Raw genomic sequence first — 12,579 nt, 5'->3', positions numbered from 1 at the left:
TGAATGCACCGAGCTGTCTGTCTGAACTACTGGCACACAGCTCGGACACCCATGCATACCCCACAAGACACGCCACAAGAGGTCTCTTCACAGTCCCGAGTCCCCAGAACAGACTATGGGAGGCACACAGTAGTACATAGAGCCATGACTACATGGAACTCTATTCCACATCAAGTAACTGACGCAAGCAGTAAAATTAGATTTAAAAACAGATTAAAAAACACCTTATGGAACAGCGGGGACTGTGAAAAACACCTTATGGAACAGCGGGGACTGTGAAGCAACACAAACATTGGCACACACACACACACACACACACACACACACACACACACACACACAATAACATACGCACTATACATACACATGGATTTAGTACTGTAGATATGTGGTAGTGGTGGAGTAGGGGCCTGAGGGCACACAGTATGTTGTGAAATCTGTGAATGTATTGTAATGTTTTTAAAATTGTATCAACTGCCTTAATTTAGCTGGACCCCAGGAAGAGTATCTGCTGCCTTGGCAGGAACTAATGGGGATCCCTAATAAATACAAATACAATACAATAGGTACATTTTTCTAAAACGGGGGATAGTAAATTCAAATAACAACCTAGTGATTTTGCTGTGCATTACTCGTCTTGTTGGCTGAGGAAAAGTACATCTTCAAAGTGAGCATCAGAATTAGGTAAGAAGGACCGCACATCGTTGCATCCTCGACTTGCATGTTCTGTTAATATGAATGACCATCATCTAAACGTGATTTCTGTCATTCTGAGCACCGTGGGTGGTTCTGTCATTCTGAGCACCGTGGGTGGTTCTGTCATTCTGAGCACCGTGGGTGGTTCTGTCATTCTGAGCACCGTGGGTGGTTCTGTCATTCTGCGCACCGTGGGTGGTTCTGTCATTCTGAGCACCGTGGGTGGACGCCCTAATCAGGTTACGCACCCAACGCATATGGGTCCGGTAAATCTCTCAAATGTCTGGCAAATTAAAATGCTGCCGGTCAAATGACTGGCGACACATTTTCCCAACTGAAACAGTGATCTCAGCATACAGCAGCAATACCATCTACATGAAATAAACTCAACCAGACAGTCTCCTATCACGTCTACTGTTCACCAGCGCCAAACCACACCGAGATACGGTCCCATTGTCTAACCTTATCCTAGGAGTGTACACTTGCTCACTACCCATAAAAGCTTTAGCTAAACGCAATGAACTGATGTAAGCATTCCTTTTACAGCCATTAGGAGGGAAGGGAATGAGTGTACACTTTAAAGAGAAGAGCAGAGAATGAAGGGGAGAAGAGTAGAGGCTGAAGGAGAGAAGAGTAGAGGATGAAGGAGAGAAGAGTAGAGAATAGGATGAAGGAGAGAATAGTAGAGGATGAAGGAGAGAAGAGTAGAGGATGAAGGAGAGAAGAGTAGAGGATGAAGGACAGAAGAGTAGAGGATGAGGAGAGAAGAGTAGAGGATGAAGGACAGAAGAGTAGAGGATGAAGGAGAGAAGAGTAGAGGATGAAGGAGAGAAGAGTAGAGGATGAAGGAGAGAAGAGTAGAGGGTGAAGGAGAGGAGAGGATGAAGGAGAGGAGAGTAGAGGATGAAGGAAAGAAGAGTAGAGGATGAAGGAGAGAATAGTAGAGGATGAAGGAGAGGAGAGGAGAGGATGAAGGAGAGGAGAGGAGAGGAGAGGAGAGGAGAGGAGAGGAGAGGAAAGGAGAAGAGAGGAGAGGAGAGGAGAGGAGAGGAGAGGAGAGGAGAGGAGAGGAGAGGATGAAGGAGAGGAGAGTAGAGAATAGGATGAAGGAGAGAAGAGTAAAGGATGAAGGAGAGAATAGTAGAGGATGAGGAGAGAAGAGTAGAGGATAAAGGAGAGAAAAGTAGAGGATGAAGGAGAGAAAAGTAGAGGATGAAAGAGAGAAGAGTAGAGGATGAAGGAGAGAAGTGTAGAGAATAGGATGAAGGAGAGAAGAGTAGAGGATGAAGGAGAGAATAGTAGAGGATGAAGGAGAGAATAGTAGAGGATGAGGAAAGAAGAGTAGAGGATGAAGGAGAGAAGAGTAGAGGATGAAGGAGAGAAGAGTAGAGGATGAAGGAGAGAAGCATAGAGGATGAAGGAGAGAAGAATAGAGGATGAGGAGAGAAGAGTAGAGGATGAAGGAGATAGGAGTAGAGGATGAAGGACAGAAGAGTAGAGGATGAAGGACAGAAGAGTAGAGGATGAAGGACAGAAGAGAATGACAGTGGAGCGCGAAGGGAAACATCAGACCTCTCTGCCATTCATCTGAGCGGAAGAGCGAGCAGTGCACCAGTCCTTCTTAATCGGTTGGGTGTGTGTGTGTGTGTGTGTGTGTGTGTGTGTGTGTGTGTGTGTGTGTGTGTGTGTGTGTGTGTGTGTGTGTGTGTGTGTGTGTGTGTGTGTGTGTGTGTGTGTGTGTGTGTGTGTGTGTGTGTGTGTGTGTGTGTGTGTGTGTGTGTGTTGAGGGCAGGGCTAGGCAGGAGCTGACTATGTGGTCAAGTGTAGCAGACACCCTATTGTGTCCCCAATGTTGTGGTGCAGGTTGATTGAAGCACAAGGGAGCAGCAGCATATGATATTACTTAATTATTATATTACTTAGCTCAGGTGTGGATATCACTGCAATAGCCTAGCATCTTTTCCGGGGGGGGTGGTACCTGTACATCAAGCTGCCTCATGCTAGAGAAACAGTTTTGAATCGGACATGGCTACTGTACCACTCGTCATACACAGTGACAACCCAGGCTAGAAACCCAGGCTAGCAACCCAAGACCCAGCCACAGCTCCAGACCCAGCTCCAGACCTCAGCTCCAGACCTCAGCTCCAGACCTCAGCTCCAGCCCCAGCTACAGGCCCCAGCTACAGACCCAGCTACAGACCCAGCTACAGACCTCAGCTCCAGCCCCAGCTACAGACCTCAGCTCCAGGCCCCAGCTACAGACCTCAGCTACAGACCTCAGCTACAGACCTCAGCTACAGACCCAGCTACAGACCCCAGCTACAGACCTCAGCTCCAGCGCCAGCTACAGACCTCAGCTACAGCCCCAGCTACAGACCTCAGCCCCAGCTACAGACCTCAGCTACAGGCCCCAGCTCCAGACCTCAGCTCCAGCTCCAGCTACAGACCTCAGCTACAGACCTCAGCTACAGACCTCAGCTCCAGCCCTCAGCTACAGACCTCAGCTCCAGCCCTCAGCTCCAGCCCTCAGCTCCAGACCTCAGCTCTAGCCCTCAGCTCCAGCCCTCAGCTCCAGCCCTCAGCTCCAGCCCTCAGCTCCAGCCCTCAGCTCCAGCCCTCAGCTCCAGCCCTCAGCTCCAGCCCTCAGCTCCAGACCTCAGCTCCAGCCCTCAGCTCCAGCCCTCAGCTCCAGCCCTCAGCTCCAGCCCTCAGCTCCAGACCTCAGCTCCAGCCCTCAGCTCCAGCCCTCAGCTCCAGACCTCAGCTCCAGCCCCAGCTACGACGAGGGACAGAGTTGACTACAGCTCAGCAGTAGAACTCATCCAACCGTCCGTTCTGTTCCACTCCTCTGGGCTGGAGTCACAGGAATTTCCCTTGGTTCATGCCAGGGCCTTGTGCTTCAACAACTCAGTCGGCAGGAGCAGGAATCCCAACCATCCCCTTATGTCAACTCTCAGGCTGCGTCCCACGTGGTACCCTATTCCCTATGTAGTGCACTACTTTTGACCAGGGCCCATAGGGCTGTTAAAAAGTAGTACGGGAAAAGGGTGTAATTTGGAACTGACTCCAACTGACTAACACACTTAGTAATGGGAATGTTTCATTATTTCAATGCCACATACAGCAGAGCTATATTAACAGCTACATTTAAGGTTTGGTGATGATCAGCTGAAACACATGCAGGCCGGGTAGGCTATTTTTGTCACTGGGATTATTTGGTTGGGGAATAAAAGAAATGTTGTTTCACCCCCCGCGCAGGGTGTGAGTTTGAAGAAAGTCAATGAAGAGAAAAAGCAGTGAGAATGAGATGGTTGGTGACAAGCGCTGGTGGTGATTGTGACGCTGCAGAAACATGGTAAATTGGAGAAAGTAGGTTACTGTAGTGTATACTGATCAAGGACCAGTTTAGTTCCCCCTTCAGCATAGTTCATTATGGTAAAGTGGCAATAAAGACTGACCCTGGAACTGACCTCACAGAGGCACTTTTAGTCAATGCAAACAACACGCAAATTGTGGGTAGACAGGAACAGGAAGAGGTTACAGCTACAAACCTCTACAGTGAGGAAATTCATGATCCAGTTTTCTGCAACAATCACAATGACAAGACACCCTGGGCCTGTCTTGAGACACAAGTGATGGCTCTTACCTCCTCCCCTCCTTGAAGTGACCACATATCTCCAGGGGTGAAAGTAAGGCGGTATGTTTCAGAACGGCATCCCGGCAAAATAAATTGCGGGGGTAACGCCGTACCAGTAAAACATGAGCCTATCACAATAATTCAAACAAAATGTCAAGAAAACTGTAGGCTATTAGACAACTTTTGATCATGTCAGAGGCATGAAAAAATGAGCGAATGGACTTGAAAACTGGTGGTATAGCCTGCGCTCCAAAATGCCATGTGGTTCGATGAGAACACCAATGCAGAGACAGGTGGCCGACACCGAGGCGCACGCGGACTGCAGTGGACGCCTACATTCTGGCCTAATGACAATTCTGGCCTAATAGACAAGTAAAGGAGCCCTTTGAAGTGATTGTTTGACAATCCGATGATGGCTGTGTTTATGCCACAGTAAAAGCTAATACATTTTTAAAAGTTAAATACCACATATTTACAACTAGGCCCACAGAGATCCTATTGAATTAATAGGGATTCTATATGGAATACTATGACAAGCCCATCATTTTTTTAAGGACATATAGGAGGTCCCGTACAAAGAAGAAATGAATTCTACTTTCACCCCTGCATATCTGACAAGATTGGACAGGTGTAACTCAGGGTTCTCTAGCACAGTCTAACGATCTAGGCTGCATTGCGTCAGATCAGTGATTGCCTCATGGAAAGAGAGAAAGAAAAGAAGGAGGGAAGAAAGAAAGAAGGGGAGAAAGAAAGAAAGAAAGAAAGAAAGAAGGGGATGTATTTGTCAGAATTCAGCTTCCCTGTTTGTTTCTCTGCAGTGAAATGGAAGAAGGAGTGATGGACCATGACCTGCTAAAGCATGAAACTGTGCAGATGCAGCAAGGTGACATCACTATGCACTGAAATATGAAATAGTCAACAAACCTCCCAAAACAATGGAGACCTTTTCTAGCCTTAGTAATAATCCGAGACAGGGCATCAAAGTGACAGAGTAAGGACACAGAATGGATATTTTAGAGAACAACTCATCTACACACTTAACCCGAAAAAGCACTTGACAAAAATAGTGAAATGCACACCGTCAAAGCACACTCAAAGGCTTTAGTTCTAGACGGACAAAGCTCTAAAGCTTTTTGAAAAGGAGAATTAGAAAGCACAGTACTAAAGCCCATGTGATGACGCGTTTATCAGTCCTGTCTCATGCAGTGGCATCTCGGTATCAGAGTTTCTGCACTACGGTTATGATATGGTTATTATGTGGTAATGAAGTTTCCAGGTTTCCAGGTTTTATTGAACAGATAGCGAGAGAGAGAATGACCGTGGGGAAAGATAGAGAGGTTGTGTCAAAGGATTCGAACCTACGCCGATATAGCCAGGGTCAGTGTGCTAGCTTAGCATGTAACAAACCTATGCCGATATAGCCAGGGTCAGTGTGCTAGCTTAGCATGTAACAAACCTATGCCGATATAGCCAGGGTCAGTGTGCTAGCTTAGCATGTAACAAACCTATGCCGATATAGCCAGGGTCAGTGTGCTAGCTTAGCATGTAACAAACCTATGCCGATATAGCCAGGGTCAGTGTGCTAGCTTAGCCTGTAACAAACCTATGCCGATATAGCCAGGGTCAGTGTGCTAGCTTAGCATGTAACAAACCTATGCCGATATAGCCAGGGTCAATGTGCTAGCTTAGCATGTAACAAACCTATGCCGATATAGCCAGGGTCAGTGTGCTAGCTTAGCATGTAACAAACCTATGTCGATATAGCCAGGGTCAGTGTGCTAGCTTAGCATGTAACAAACCTATGCCGATATAGCCAGGGTCAGTGTGCTAGCTTAGCATGTAACAAACCTATGCCGATATAGCCAGGGTCAGTGTGCTAGCTTAGCATGTAACAAACCTATGCCGATATAGTCAGGGTCAATGTGCTAGCTTAGCATGTAACAAACCTATGCCGATATAGCCAGGGTCAGTGTGCTAGCTTAGCATGTAACAAACCTATGCCGATATAGCCAGGGTCAGTGTGCTAGCTTAGCATGTAACAAACCTATGCCGATATAGCCAGGGTCAGTGTGCTAGCTTAGCATGTAACACTGCCTCCCTCAACTTGCTTCTGACTGGGCTTGAACCAGGGTCCTCTACCTTGCCAACACAACTTGGGAACCGATTGAGCTAACTAGCTAATTTCCTACCTAGCTAATTTCCGATTTATACGAAATTGTTTGACTACAGAGGTAGCAAAACTGTACTTCAAATCTATGATACTCCCCCACTTAACATACTGCTTGACTAGTTGGGCCCAAGCTTGCTGTACAACAGTAAGACCTATTCAGTCTGTCTACAAACAGGCTCTCAAAGTGCTTGATAGGAAGCCCAATAGCCATCATCACTGTCACATCCTCAGAAAGCATGAGCTCCTGAGTTGGGAAAATCTTGTGCAATACATTTACATTTACATTTAAGTCATTTAGCAGACGCTCTTATCCAGAGCGACTTACAAATTGGTGCATTCACCTTATGATATCCAGTGGAACAACCACTTTACAATAGTGCATCTAACTCTTTTAAGGGGGCAATACACCGATGCATGTCTTGTATTCAAGATCCTAAATGGCTTGGCTCCCCCTCCACTCAGTATTTTTGTTAAACAGAAAACCCAAACATATGGCAGCAGATCCACAAGGTCTGCCATGAGAGGTGACTGTATAGTTCCCCTAAGGAAAAGCACCTTTAGTAAATCCGCTTTTTCTGTGAGAGCTTCCCATGTCTGGAATACACTGCCATCAGACACACATAACTGCACCACATATCACACTTTCACAAAATGCTTGAAGACATGGCTAAAGGTCAATCAGATTTGTGAACATGGTCCCTAGCTGTGTGTTGCCGCTTTCCATGTCTGTTGTCTGTAACTTGTGAGGTGTGGAAACACTTTGTTGCTTTTATGAATTTTGTCTTGCTGCTTTTTGTTCTATGTTGCTCTGTCTGTATGCTACGTCTTGCTTGTCCTATGTTGCTATGTCTTGCTTGTTCTATGTTGCTATTGTCTATATTGTAATTGTTTTTAATAACCTGCCCAGGGACTGCGGTTGAAAATTAGCCGGCTGGCTAAAACCGGCACTTTTACTGAAACGTTGATTAATGTGCACTGTCCCTGTAAAAATAAAAATAAACTCAAACTCAAACTCAAGCTATACAAACGGTTCCAAATGGATGGCTCCATCGGCGACATTTCTAGCTAGCTGTGGAGGGAGGTTACGGTACGTTCTTGACTACTTTACGCCGACACTGTTAACATGTGTGCCAGAGGTTGCAGCATTACCTCTAGTCCACACTGTGATACTTCTTTAGGCCAATGTTATGTTACTAGGATAGTGTAATTCTGTAGGAGCTGTCTATGGCCATTGAGAAGGGGGTAGATGTTTAAACATACACACATACCAATGAGCACATCAAGTGTCATATAGCATAAGAAATTGTAATACAGCAGAGAGGGAGGAAATGAAAAGATAGAAAGATAGAGAAAGAAAGATGCAGACAGTGGCCTCTAAACTACACACACACACACACACACACACACACACACACACACACACACACACACACAAACCCCCCAAAAAGAGGATTCTATAACATCAAAATCTACCTTATCAATTGATAATGACTGTAGAATATTGCTAAAACCACCGGCAATATTTGAATCGAAATCAAATGGTGGAGCCTTGCGCTAGGGGATGAAATACATCCAGACAGACAATTGTGTTCTTAAAAAAAAACAGTTTTTCTGTAAGCCATGTCACCTGAATGACCAGTGGTGCATTTGATATGGTACTTCCCCCCTAAATACCACGACCTACTGAGACATACAGAGCAAGTAGTAGGCCTACCATGTGCCTGAGGGGGGCATGTACATAAAATATACATTGTTAGAGAATATCAAGAAGACTCTGCAGTAGAATGTGTACTAGCCTATATATATGATTGCTACGTGTCTGGGTTGACCAGGTAAACAAGACAACAACAAGATTATTGCAGGTTGGCAATGCATTATCATGCTCAGACACCTAAAACAATGCATTATCATGCTCAGACACCTAAAACAATGCATTATCATGCTCAGACACCTAAAACAATGCATGCTTCCTATGTCAACCACCTATAGAGAATTTAAGAGCGTTTTTGGTAGTAAAATCACAAGTAAACACATACAGGGGGCGTCTTTAAGCCTTCTGCAAACGGTGCTACTTTGTGTAAACACAGACCAAACAAGAAACCAACAGACAGACAGAAAAGCAACTATCTCCTCATACTCGAATGCTCCTACCTCGGCACACAGCTTGGCGAAGAGCGGTCCACTTCCCAGGTGGCGTAGAGGTTCATGTGGACCGGGCGATTCGAGGTGATCGTGACCGGTTTGGAGGGCTGCACGTGCGGGGAAGGGGCACCTCCAGTCCGCGGGAGCCCTCCTCGCTCCGACATCACGGAGGTATGTTAGCTAAAAGGGTTTCAAACGAACGGGTTTAATAGCCTGTCTTCTTTTCCCTCTGCCTCTTCGTTGCAAAACCTACGATGTGCGTGAACAGTTTGGCTAGTGAATGCGTAAAAATGTTCGTCCGTGCAGTCGAAAGTTAATCCTTCTCCTCTATAGAATAACTATTATTTTGGTTGTACTAGGTGGTAACATTACTGTTAATGTCGTTGCTTTCACAGCGAGCGAACCCTCTTTCTTTCTCTCAACTTGTTTCTGGATGTGTAATGTATCGGTGCAGGAAGCAAAAATTTCTCAACCAAGGCAAGTAGCACAATGCATGAGCAAACAGCTACGCCTCTTGTTAAAGACGTAGCCTACGCGTCGATTCCTTTGCAGGAGAGGGGAGAGAGAGCGAGAGAGAGAGAGAGAGAGAGAGAGATATGAGAACATAATAATAACAGTGTAATAACAAGCCTTCCCTCAAAATTCTGCTTTTAAAAGGTTAAAAGTTGGTTAATTAAGAAATGATTAGCACTCAGGTAAAGCTATATATAAATAAATTGTATCAGTCAAAAAAACTATATTGATTAATCAATCAATGTGAATGTTATTTTTTTTTTTTTTTACTTGTAAGGCACCTCTTTCCAAGCTCATTCATCGATTGCAACCATATGGATAACTTAAAAAATGTTGTCCTCAGAGGTGTGACTGGTGATGAATTAAAGGAATTTCCCCAGTATGACATGCTTAGAGGTCTTCTATTTAGTTTTGATATGTTTTAAAAGTCCCCCATTCCGAACATATGAGTGGGGGAATTCCACCCCTAAAGGGATTTAATCAGCTCAACTCAGGTTAGTACTCGCTTCTGATAGTATAGGCTAGTCTTCCATTCCAAATGGCACCCTATTTCCTACATAGTGTCCTACTTTTCAACAAAGCCCTATGGGCCCTGGTCAAAACTAGTGCACTAGCTTATATAGGTGATAGGGTACCATTTAGGACGTTAACGTTTGTGACTCAAAGTCTTTCCCCATACTATCGCGCCGTCAGTAAAGATGTTAGGATGCAAAATCGGTTAGGCCTATATGAGCTCAACTTCGTTGCGTCACACGACCTTGAGAAATGTTTACTGTGCACGTGTTGACTAACTTTTCCCTCCCTTACAGTACTAGGCTAGTTCAGGTAGACTTAGGCCATACCTATTACTGAGTTATCGAATGTTCATGGTGTCTATAATATAGGCTAGGACTATCGCGTCGGCACTAACAATGCGATTTTATTTTATTTATTACAAAAATTTAAATAACAATGCGATTTGGGAACGTACTGCGCTTTGATGTAGGCCCTATTGCAAAGGAGGGGTGGCGCCCATTTTAGGCCAGTCTGGCTACTGTCTGGTTAGAATATGAATCACTCAGGTATTGTCATTTGATAATCAGACACACACGTATCACGACTTGAACCAGCTTGTAGTGGGATTTATTTTCATTAATTTTACTATGCGTAATTGTCATTTGCAATGAGCTTGTTCAGTGGTGTAGAGGAGGGTATGAGCAGGTATATGTCATATATCCAATTATCTTTAAGTGGGCATTGCGTATACTCACATCTTAATCCACACTGATACGAATCAAATAAGTGTAGTGGAGGTATACCGCGTATCAATTAATACGGCTGATGGAACAGATCGGAATGTTTAACTTAAAATGTTGAAAAACTATTATTTATTCATATTTTAGGCGCATCAATGTACCAGCAATGTAAACCTCGGCAGTAGGCCTATGCGTGAATGTCCCAAAATTCAATTTGCGGGAAAACTGTTCTAAAATTAGCACCGCACACGCAATCGGTTTCATGAACAGATAGAAAATCCGTTAGAAAGAAGCGGGAAATAAAGATGCAACAAATATCATCGGTTGCTAATACGATTAGGATAATGCCTTTGGCTGCTAGACAATGAAAGCATGTTGGGTAAAACATAGAACGGGAGAACGCATATGAGTAAGATAAAATAATTGCCTCCACGTCTCAATGGTGGGATTTTGGAGCAAGGTAAAACATGCCTCATAATATGAAGTAAAACGTCCAGGTTTCAAACAATTACAGAACAGGAAAAATATAACGATGCTAATGATAGGCCTAACCGTCTTCTGGTAGATGGAAAGGCTTTCCTAAAAACTGTCTCTATTAAATGTTAACTAGCTAGAAAGTAGCCTAGTACCTGTCAGAATGATATCATGATTATTTGCGTCAACCCAGTGGCAATTTCTTTCGCAAACACAATCTCATGAGCCACAGAAACACCACTAATCAAACAGTGGTGCTAGCTAGGTGCCCTTACACTAGAATTAAAGAGTAACCCCCCCACAAAAAAAATCTTAAATTTTTTCAAGACTTCAAAAGTGGTCTCCTGGTGTGGTTTAAGAATTGTTATGGACTCTTAGAACATACAATTTTGTTATTTTTCTGAAAAAAAATAAAAGTGACTTTGAGAACGAAAATCTGAAACCTGTGAATTTCTGACTCAGTTTATCTGTTTCAATAGTAGGTCTACTATTAGCCTACAGCACAGTACAGCTTGGGTTGGCCTGACTGAAAGACCAATATAGGATTGATCATGTTAGGTGATTCAGAGTGTATGTCACTGTTTCTCATAGAATTTTATACACAGTGCGCCTTTCCTCTTCCAGGTGGTCCGTTTAAAAACATTTAGGAAAAATTAGTACCCATTTCTCCAGCCAACACTACACCGCTCAGCTTGTTATCATGACGACATCAGTTTCAAACTTTAATGTCACATGCACAAGTACAGTGTAATGCCTTTCTTGCAAGCTCTAAACCCAACAATGCAGTAATCAATATCAACGTAGTACTAAAAATAACATAAGGTAGAACAAAACTACACAAAATATATACAAATTAGAAATAAGAAGAACAGGAGAAAGTAAGAAGCTAATTAATCATACTATATACAGGGTCAGTTCCAATACCATATTTACAATGTGCAGGGATACTGGAGGGATAGAGGTAGATATGTATAGGGGTAAGGTGACTACGCATCAGGATATATGATAAACAGAGTACCAGCAGTATATATGATGATTGTATGTGAGCGGTTGTGTAGAGTCAGTATAAATGTGTGTGCGTGTTATGTGTGTGTCGGGGTGTGTGAGTGTGCATAGAGACAGTGCAGTAAATCTAATAAAATACGAGGGTCAACTCAGACAGTCCATGTAGCCATTATGTTAGCTATTTAGCAGTCTTATGGCTTGGGGATAGAAGCTGTTCAGGAGCCTGTTGGTTTCAGACTTGATGCACTGGTACCGCCTGCCATGCAGAAGTAGACTGCCAATAAGTGGTAAGGAAACAGTGTTAGACTAGATCTAGTCAATGGTGCTGGAGGTGGGCAGGAGCTCACCGGAGTGGAGTACCGGCACGGAAAATGTTCTACTGCTTCAGCGCCTGTTCCTCTTATAGAATATAAGATCAAAAGTATTGTGGAGCTCCTGCCCCTAAACGTAAACAGTACCACCACCTATTTCAGTCCAAGTCAAGCACTGGATCTAGTCAAAGAGACTATAAATACAAAAGTATGTGGACAGCCCTTCAAATTAGTGGATTCGGTTATTTCAGCCATACCCGTTGCTGGCAGGTGTATAAAATCGAGCGCACAGCCATCTCCATAGACAAACATTGGCACTAGAATGGCCTTACTGAAGAGCTCGGTGACTTTCAACATGGCACCGTCATAGGATGCCACCTTTCCAACAAGTCAGTT

The 12,579-nt window shown here is 44.2% G+C and overlaps 1 protein-coding gene across 3 annotated transcripts in view; it reads right to left on the bottom strand.

The window, feature by feature from the left end:
* LOC139561913 (phosphofurin acidic cluster sorting protein 1-like) overlaps nucleotides 1-9,148 on the bottom strand; it is a 78,214-nt gene extending 69,066 nt beyond the window's left edge. For 2 of the 3 annotated variants that reach the window (XM_071379334.1, XM_071379335.1), the window contains exon 1: nucleotides 8,655-9,148. In XM_071379334.1, the coding sequence (XP_071235435.1) occupies nucleotides 8,655-8,809 (155 nt within the window). In that variant the 5' untranslated portion in view covers nucleotides 8,810-9,148. The remainder of the gene's footprint in view (nucleotides 1-8,654) is intronic. The other variant, XM_071379333.1, reaches the window with a different exon arrangement.
* Between the last annotated feature and the right edge of the window lie 3,431 nt (nucleotides 9,149-12,579).

The sequence above is a fragment of the Salvelinus alpinus genome, chromosome 31, assembly GCF_045679555.1.
Source record: "Salvelinus alpinus chromosome 31, SLU_Salpinus.1, whole genome shotgun sequence".
Taxonomy (NCBI): Eukaryota; Metazoa; Chordata; class Actinopteri; order Salmoniformes; family Salmonidae; genus Salvelinus; species Salvelinus alpinus.
The sequence above is the reverse complement of the archived record's forward strand: the minus strand, read 5'-3'. Positions and strand labels throughout refer to the sequence as shown.